General features: G+C 40.0%; 1 protein-coding gene and 1 long non-coding RNA gene across 2 annotated transcripts; both read left to right on the plus strand.

Moving 5' to 3' along the window:
- Positions 1-918: 918 nt before the first annotated feature.
- Positions 919-4,683, plus strand: LOC121399904 (protein kinase C delta type-like). Its single transcript, XM_041581859.1, has 5 exons — positions 919-1,018; positions 1,356-1,523; positions 1,781-1,872; positions 3,303-3,365; positions 4,180-4,683. The coding sequence occupies exons 2-5, from the start codon at positions 1,359-1,361 to the stop codon at positions 4,334-4,336; spliced, it is 477 nt and encodes a 158-aa protein (XP_041437793.1). The 5' UTR covers positions 919-1,018; positions 1,356-1,358; the 3' UTR covers positions 4,337-4,683.
- Positions 4,684-5,743: 1,060 nt separating this feature from the next.
- Positions 5,744-8,127, plus strand: LOC121399909. Its single transcript, XR_005965335.1, has 2 exons — positions 5,744-6,065; positions 6,747-8,127. It is a non-coding gene; the product is annotated as an uncharacterized LOC121399909 (long non-coding RNA).
- The last annotated feature ends 1,178 nt before the right edge of the window (positions 8,128-9,305 follow it).

Genomic DNA, 9,305 nt, shown 5'->3' on the forward strand with positions numbered 1-9,305 from the left:
GAGATGAGTTAGAAGAGAAGAAGAAACCCCCCATGGAAAAGAAGACCCGTCAAGATGGGAGCAATAAAAACAAAAGGAGTGAATTAAAAGACAAGGAGAAAAGCCCCATAGAGAAGAGTGAAAAGTTAGAAAAAAAGAAAAGTCAGTTGGAAAAGACCAGTGAAGGTGTGAATAAGGATCAAAGATCAAGAAGTCCAGAGGATCCCTTAGAAGGTAAGAAAACGTAGTTGTAGCTTTTTTGTTTAATCTCTGCCCTAACTTGCTAGTAATAACAAGTGGCCCCATAGGATCTATTTGCACTAACTTGCTGGGATGTCTTTTTATAAGGATTCCTGCAATTAATATGTTTGCCTGATGTTTATAGCTTGCTGATTTACACAAGGTCTTGTTGTGATTAAAAATTTCCCATCTTTTTATTCATTCTTTCTTCTTCTTTTTTTAATCTTGGTATGAAACTAGGGCTGGTTTACTATAACATAGGGAAAATAAAAATAACCAGTGATGTTGCCAGTATCAACCAATCGGGGTGGTTTTTTATAGTATAAGAAAAAAGTGATGCCAATGTCAACCAATCAGACCTGCTTTAATTTTCTACCTTGTATGTAACTGTTCAAATCTAATTACTGATTGATTCTTATGAACATCACTAGCACTAATGGTCTGCTGTGTCAATTTGTCAGAAACACAGACTTCCAGCATTTCTCAATATTTAATCAAGGGTTTAAGTTTTCTGGGAGATGTATTCATGGGGGCCGCCTAGGGGAGGCACATAGGTGTAGGTGTCCCCTCTCCGCTTGTGCTGCCTTGTATTAAGGAGCCCTGCTTTGTGCTTGCTGATGGGTTTATTAATATATGCTATGTACAGGTTATTTGTAATACATGGTACTAATGGAGTTTTTTTCCCTAACAAGGTGGAAGCGCAGCGAAGAAACTCTGTGTGGATATCAGCAGACCTGTCCCCCTGGATATTAAGAACTACAGGTTTTATTCAGAGCTGGGAAAAGGAGGCTTTGGCCGGGTAAGTGAAGGACTTCCCATGATTTCTCTTGGTATAAATTCTAGGGAAGAAGAAAACATAGGAGAGAATAAAGTAGTTTAGTATTATTACTCACTGTTTTGAAAATACAGTTCTAAGAATATCAGTATAAAGCGGTGATATAGAACGTCGACATTTATATTGGGGAGGGAATCACTGGTTCTAACTAATTGGGGAGACTGAACCTCCAGAAATCTTCATTATTCTCCACCTATGGTGTAAAGTAAAACAAATAACTTTTTCATTTTAGCCTCTCAGTGTTTAGCATTTACCTTTACCATACACCATGTCATTTTTAATATTTTCCCTTCATTATTAGGTGATGTTGGCTTCGTTTACCCCGAAGAAGAAACTGGTAGCAGTAAAGATCATGCAGAAAAATCCAGACAAGAACAACTTCAACATCATGATGAAGGAGGCCCGAGTGCTAACGGTCACTAGAGGATGCCCATTTTTATGCCATTCATATGCAGCTTTTCAATCAGAGGTAAATGATACTGTTATTAATTGCATATAATCTCTAGCATTTAAATTAACTTTTAGCATAATTAGACCAGTGTTAGACAAACTATGCGTTGGGGTCTTATTTGCTCCTCATACATGGCTGTTTCTATTTCTCCATGGAGCGCCAAGATGTTGCTTTGCACTTATTCACATTACCACTTCTATTCAGGCTGTTTTAACATTTTTGGGTGGGAGGCTGGATGTTCTATGTCTCACCTTCTTCTATTCTCTCTTTAACAGCTGGAAGCCTTCTTCGTCCTGGAGTATGCCAGCGGGAAATCTTTAATGCAAATGATTCTGCGCAAAGGAAATCTGCCAATGGCAAGAATCATGTAAGTGACATTAGGACCCATTTACAGTACATGGGATACGGAGCAAACTGGAAAGAATAGCTGCAGCCCACCATGTTTTTCATACTTTTCTCACCGTCTACCTCTTGGCCCTTAATAGGTTTTTGTTCTCTGACAGCACTGTATTACTGAGGGACAAGCTTGAGTAGTGGTGTCCCCTTTCCTGCACCCTAACTTGTGTTTCATTCAGGTGCTCTAGTTAAGTGGGTGCAAGATGCAGCTGGGCCCTGTACCCTTGCATAGATAAGTACAGGGCTGCTTTCTACAGGAATAATATGAATTGTTATTACAGAGAAATTTGGGGTACATATTTACATATTCCAAAGGTCCATGTAGAGCTTATTCCTCTGTTTAAGCTGCCCACTTAATGAATTGTGTTCTTCTGTATATTGTCAGGCCCAGACTGGCAATCTTTAGATTCTGGCCAATGCCAAATGAGCTGCTAAAAGATGCCATAGACTTACAATATCACACCTCCCAGCCGCCCCAACCAATGGGCCATTGCAGAGGAATTGCATTAGAAAGTGTACTTTTTATACTGGGCTTGTTTCATACATTTTCCATTTTTCATTTTTCTGGTTTAACACTTAGGGGCAAATTCACTAAGCTTCGTAGTTGCGCCAGCGTCCGCTTCGCCGCACTTCGCCAGGCATATTTTCGCCAGCGCTGCGCAAATTCACTAAACTCCAAAGTTGTGCTCAGGGGTAGCGTAAGGTTGCGGAGTTGCGCTAGCGTTAATTCGCCAAGAAAAGCGAAGTTACGCTAGCGATGGTTAATTTGCATACGGCGCCAAATTGAAGTTACATGGAGGTATAAGTAGCAGAACTACACAAGCCTGGGAGAACCTTCAAAACAGCAAGTAAAATTTTTATTTTGCCCTACACATGTGCCCACTGTATAGTTAAGTTGTCATGAGCTAGGAAATGTAGGGGGGAAGGAGGGGAGCCCCTACAATTTTTCGATCTTTTTCAGCCTATCACCGATAATAAAGAAAAAACGCCAGCGTTGTTTGGGACTTTTTAACTTTTTTTGAAGCAATCCCTATCTACTCTATTGCGCTTCGCCTGGTCTGAGGTGGCGAAGGAAGTCTGGCGTAAAAGTTAGCTTTCACAACAATGTGCACGTTAGTGAATTTGCGTAGTTACATCCGTTGCGCAAATTCGCCAGGCGTAAGGGTGCGAAGTAACACTAGCGAATTTACGCCAGCGTCCGTTACGAAAAGTAACGAAAATGCCCAATGCTGTCAAATTCAAGCTAGCGGTTAGGCGCTTCGGCGCATAGTGAATTGGCCCCTTAGATATTTGCATCAGATGCCAGCACAGAGAACACTATGAGGCAACTCTATAGTTAACTGTAAAAATCCTATGTAATGAATGTGATATAGGAACAATGATGATTTTCTTTTGTAAAAGGTTCTACACAGCGGAGATGGTGGTTGCCCTCCAGTTCCTGCATTCTAAGGGCATCATTCATCGGTGAGTAAATTCTCAGTGTATTGTGTTGTTTTTATGTGCTTTCTGACACATACATTCACTGTGTGACGATGGACTGTCACAACTACATGTGCTGTAGGCAAGCATTTCCCATAGTAGCTACTCATCTCTCCCAACTTAAATGAGCCAATACAAGAAAGCACTTACATAGTCAGACTGCAGGTGCTGTTAGAAGTCATGGGACCCCATAATACATAGTTAAGCCCAGGTTTTTATCCCACTGCCCGGTTGGCCCCTGTCGGAGTTGGGCAAATCCAACAAAGTAGAACATGGCCCCCAGTGACGGACTGGGACACCAGGGGCCCACCCAAAAACCTTAGACCTCAATCAACCTCTATTCTCCCAGTTTGTTTTCTTTACATACTATAATCTATTATTCCATCTATTTAGCCTCTTTGTTCTCATAGAATAGGGAATGGCCAGGAAATAGGCCAAAAGTTTAGCAGCATGAGGGCCCACTGACACCTGGGCCCACCGGGAGTTTTCCTGGTATCCCGGTGGGCCAGTCTGACACTGATGGCCTCAATTAAAAGAATATAGAATATTTTATACACATTCACACCATTCTGCTCAAACACGTCAACATCCCCACCCCAAACACCATGAATTCCCTCTGCAGGTCCATTATCTTTTTACTCTGTGAATTGTACCTTCACATTTCTTTGGGTTCTCTGTTGCCATGGGCCCCCTGCAGGATCCCCACTCTGATGGCAGCCTACTTATAAGGGCAGTGGAGGGCAATTTTGGTCCCAAGAACTGTTACCTAAGTAAATTGCTCCTAATGCTTATCCTACAGTGACCTGAAACCTGACAACGTGTTGGTGGACAGAGACGGCCATATCAAGATCTGTGACTTTGGCCTCGCCGCGGAGAACATCTTTGACCAGACAAGGACCAACGGAGTAACAGGAACCCCTGGATACCGCGCACCAGAGGTGACAACAAACATTTAAAATACAAACATAGGATCTAAAGGCATTGTTCACCTTTAAATTAACCTTTAGTCTCATGCAGAGAGTGATATTCTAAGACAATTTGCAATTGGTCTTCATTTTGAATGTTTTTTTAATTACTTAGCTGATAATACCACACATATTGGATCTAGGGTTGCACCTTTTCTGGAAAAATATACCGGCGTTTCTATATATTTATATTTTTTCCCTATTAATAACATTGGGATCAACCATTGTTTTTACCGGCCAAATGGCAAACCTAATTGGATCAGTGCTCATTTAATATAAATTAATATTAATACAGACGTTAAATGTAATCCATTTGCAATTTAATATGTTGCCGTGTTATTTTGGTGTTCTGCAGGTACTGGCTCAAGTTCATGACTCATGTTTTCTCTGTAATCATTTTATTTAATAGGTTCTATCAAAGGCAGAGTATAACGCAGGCGTGGATTGGTGGTCCTTTGGGATTACCATGTACCAAATGGCCACGGGCAGCTTGCCATTTTCACCATCAGGCAGTATTTTAAGGCAATTCTATGCTATAAAGAAGAATAAGCCTTATTACCCATATTATATGAGCCAGGAAATGCTGGACCTCCTGCCAAAGGTAAATATCAGCGTAATATATATATTAATGCTAGGAGGTACATGACAAAGCACCTGCAATATTGAAATTCGTGTCTCTCTTTAGCTTTTGGAGATGGACGAGAATCAGCGGATCGGTATCAATGGAAACATCAGGGAGCACGCTTTCTATAGCACAGTGAATTGGGAAGTGCTGGAGAACCGGAGAGTGAAGACCCCTTTCCAGCCAGGAATGGTAAATACATGTGCTATATATGATACATCCACCCACTTTCACACTGCAGAAAAATGCTGCTCTTTTTTACTCAACCACCACTTGGTAGGCCAGAGGTCTTCGGAGCTTTTGGGTTAAGGCTCCCACCATTGGGTTGGGCTTCATTTAGATATGAAAACATGTTGGTAAAAGGAACTTTCCCAAAGTTCTAGTAATATCCAAGACTGATAAAACGCAATTCACCTTCAGATTTCACCCAACCTGGACTTCAGCTTGGTCTCCACTTTGGTTAATCACTGTAACAAGGACAGATAATCATGTGTCCATAGTGAGGTTAATGGGTCCCTTATTTATTTATTGACAGTTACCTTTTTAAATAGCTCATTCATTGGCCTTCAGAAACTTTTTGTAATTTTATTTCCAAAATAAAGTCGTTGAGTTTTGGTGGATACTGATAGTCTGATTTTAATTTACCCTGCTTCTATTTTTCTGGGTATTAATATCTGAATCCAGTAATCACTTTTTACAGATAATTCAAGCCACATATTAAGTTACAACTTATCTTGAGTGAAATGAAGTATGTAAGAAGCACATTGTTTCCTTTCATATAGCCATCAGCAGATGACTTCACTGAGATCCCGCAGTCATTCTCCTCTCAAATTCGCAACGAGGAAACCAACTTGGCAGATTTCTCCAACGTGGATCCCAGCTGGAGTTGGCAGGAGTAAGGCAATGGTTCTAATATGGGAAAACAACAATACTGCCTGGACATAGCAACAACCTGGGCCAATTGACATCATACCCTCTATGGCAAGCTGCACGTCTCAACAACTCATCCACCTGCGTCTGCCATCAATGTCGCCACCGCACGGGATCCCTGGCTTTGACTTGGAGAAGAGAAAAAGAAAGAAAGGAAGAGTTAACATCGTGAGTATAAATGTTAGATGAAATGAGACAGTGTACAGTAATGTAAAAGATTAGGCTAGTTTTAGGTTTTTAGATAAAATGTTATACAATAGTTTATTGACAGGATAATAGATATTATATAACTATTGACAGACAAGCATCTAGAATAATGTAGAAAAGAAAACATATGCTCTTAAAGGAGAAATCAACCTGTCCTGAAAAAAAACCTGTACCCCCCACCCCAGGTAGACCCCCCTCCCTCATCCCCCCAGGCTAACTACCCCTGTGGAGATGCCCCATACTCCATACTTACCCCTTGCCGCAGATTATTCAAGGGAAGTTCCAAGCCTTCATCTTCTGCGTCCTCTGTAAGCTGACTGCGAGATCGGTATTTCTGTGCATGCGCAGTTGGAGCAGTTTGCCTGTTTATGCAACTGCGCATGCACGGAATTACAAGGAAATTGCCGATCTCGCAGTCAGCTTACTGAGGACGCAGAAGATGGACACGTGGAACTTCGCTGGAAGAATCTGTGGCGAGGGGTGAGTATGGAGTATGGGGGCATCTCCCCGGGGGGGGGGTAGTTAGCCTGGGGGGAGGAGGGAGGGGGGTCTACCTGGGGTGGGGGGGGTACAGGTTTTTTTTCAGGATAGGTTGAATTCTCCTTTTTTAAAAAACTTTTTTTTAAAACCATTTTCTTTTAGGGAAAGAAGGGCGGGTTATTACCACTCAGCAGTCGCTGAGCTCCGTAATGGTAAGTAGTGGTAAGTATACCCCCTGGAGCCTGATTATTTAGGGTTTTTTGTTACCACCTTACCAGTATATGTGTGTGTTTATGTGCGTGTGTTTATGTGTGTGTCCATGTGTCCGTGTGTGTCCGTGTGTGTGTCCGTGTGTGTGTGTATGTGCATCAGTTGAATTAGCTATTTGCAATGCTCACCCATTCTTTGAACAGGAGAACACTGAATTCCCTTTTGGAATCTGCAAGCATTTCTGTATTGGAAATGACCTGTTCTCCCTTTCAAGGAATCAGTCACTAGTATCAGGTTATTTTTATAACCTGGTGCTTCATTAATGGCATGCCAATACGGGAGCAATGGAATTGAACCTGTACACTCCCTATGTGGCATTGTATTTCCTTTACAAGGCTACTGTCGATCCAGGGACATGTCCGATTGCCATTTTGGAGTCAGGAAGGAATTTTTTCCCCTTCTGAGGCAGATTGGAGACCGCCTCAGAAGGGGTTTTTTTGCCTTCCTCTGGATCATCTAAATTTATTTAATTGCAAATAATTGGCCTTTAAAAAATAAATATAACTAAAAGACAAACCCCCCGAAACGGAAAAGGCATGCCAAAAGCTAAATTTAAATAGGGATGTCCAAGCTTGACTTTTATTAACCAGTAGTTAGAGGGGAGCAGGGTTCTTGGGGAGGCTACTAAAGGAAGAACTTATTTATGACTGTATAGTACACTTCCTTTTGGGTTATGTTAAACCTCCCTTTATCTTCTTTATTATCATCACCACCTGTGTATAGGAGAGGACGAAAGGATAAAAATCAACTGCAGTCAAGTACAGCAATAATTGTAGCATGTGTGATATTCTGTGTAGGAATGTTGTATGGTTGTGTGAGACGTGTGTGTGAATGTGAATATTGTTTTTTTGTTATATCAAGTCCAAAACACCCAGGTCCATATTTTAAATAAATTGCAGGTCAGCTCAGGTATTAGGGGGGGGGGAAGGTACAGACTGGGCAGAGGTGTATGACCCAAAATGCCAACTAGGAACAACCCTATTCTTCCCATAGTTTTAGTCATATGTGGTCAGCTAAATAGGTCCATCATGATTCCTGCATGAGTATATATATCATCTAAAACTAAAAATCTAATCTTTAAATTAAATCTAAATAGCCAGTGTGTGATTAAAAGCCATTTATGTGTGTGTATGACTAGTCAGATACCTCTCAGTATTTGCTGAAGAGGAAAGGTCCCATGACAGTTTATATCACTCCATGCGGGACCAGAGAGGGAACTATTGCAGCAAGTGATAGGGTGAGCCGTTTGCTGCAATAGATGTGTGAATGGACAGTAACAAGAGTTGAAGCCTTGACGTGGCGTTACTGCTCACATGGGTAACCATGTGCCAATTCAACCACTTGTGAGACTTGATTCTAACATGTAATTATTTATAGTATACAAAGTGCCTTCACCTCCTACTACTTAATATTTTGTAGCACTGCCTTTTGCAACAACAGGATCTTTAAAATTTTTTTTGTTTTTCCCCCCCAAATTTTTTTTTGGGGGGGTTTTTTTGGTTTTTTTTTTTTTTAAATTTTTAAAAAAAAAAAAGGAAAAAACCCAAAAAAAAAAAAAAAAGGGAAACCCCCAAAAAAAGGGGGCCCAAAAAAAAAGGGGGGGGGTTTTTTTTTTTAAGGGGAAAGGGGGGGTTTTTTTGGGAAAAAAAACCTTTTTTTTATTTTTTTCCCCTTTTTTTTTTAAAAAAAAAAAAAAAATTTAAAAAAAAAAATTTTTTAAAAATTTTTTTTTTGGGGTTTTTTGTTGAAAGGGGGTGTTTTTTGGGGGGGGGGGGGGTTTTTTTTTTTTTAAAATTAAATTTTTTTTTAAAACCCCCAAAAAAAAATTTTTTAAAAAAAGGGGGGGGGAAAAGGGGGGGGGGAAAAATTCCAAAAAACCCGGGGTTAAAGCCCAAAAAAAAAAACCCCCCCGTTTTTTCCCTTTTTTTTTTTGGTTTTCCCCCCAAAAATTCCCTGGTTTTAAAAAAATTTAAAAAAAAAAAAAAATTTTTTTAAAAAAAAATAAAAAAAAAAATTTTTTTTATTTAAAGGCCCCCGGGGGTTTCCCAAAGGGAAAATCCCTTTAAAAAACCCCCCCGGGCCAAAAAATTTTAAAAGGGGGGTTGGGGGGGCCCCTTTCGCAAAATGGGGGGGAAATTTTTTGGGGGTTGAGTGGGGGGTTAAAAGGGAAAGGAAAGGTTACCCCTTTTGGCCAAAAAATTTTTTTTTAAATTTTTCCCCCTTTTTTAAAAATTTTTAAAACCTTTTTTAAAAAGGGGTTTTTAAAAAAATTTTTTTTTTTTTTTTTAATTTTCCCTTTTTTTTTTTTAAAATTTTTTTTTCCGGGGTTTTTTTTAAAAAAAAAAAATTTTTTTTTTTAAAAAAAAAATTTTGGGGGTTTTTTGAATTTCCCCCCCTTTTTAAAAAAAAAAATTTTAAAAGGGGGGGGTTTTTTTTTGGGGGAAAAAAAAG

The sequence above is a fragment of the Xenopus laevis genome, chromosome 2L, assembly GCF_017654675.1.
Source record: "Xenopus laevis strain J_2021 chromosome 2L, Xenopus_laevis_v10.1, whole genome shotgun sequence".
Classification (NCBI taxonomy): domain Eukaryota; kingdom Metazoa; phylum Chordata; class Amphibia; order Anura; family Pipidae; genus Xenopus; species Xenopus laevis.

Coding starts and splice junctions, on each gene's coding strand:
- LOC121399904 (XM_041581859.1), top strand. CDS start 1,359: ATGTTGGCTTCGTTTACCCCGAAGAAGAAACTGGTAGCAGTAAAGATC. Junction 1,873..3,302: donor CTGCCAATGGCAAGAATCAT/GTAAGTGACATT, acceptor CTTTTGTAAAAG/GTTCTACACAGCGGAGATGG. Junction 3,366..4,179: donor TCTAAGGGCATCATTCATCG/GTGAGTAAATTC, acceptor CTTATCCTACAG/TGACCTGAAACCTGACAACG.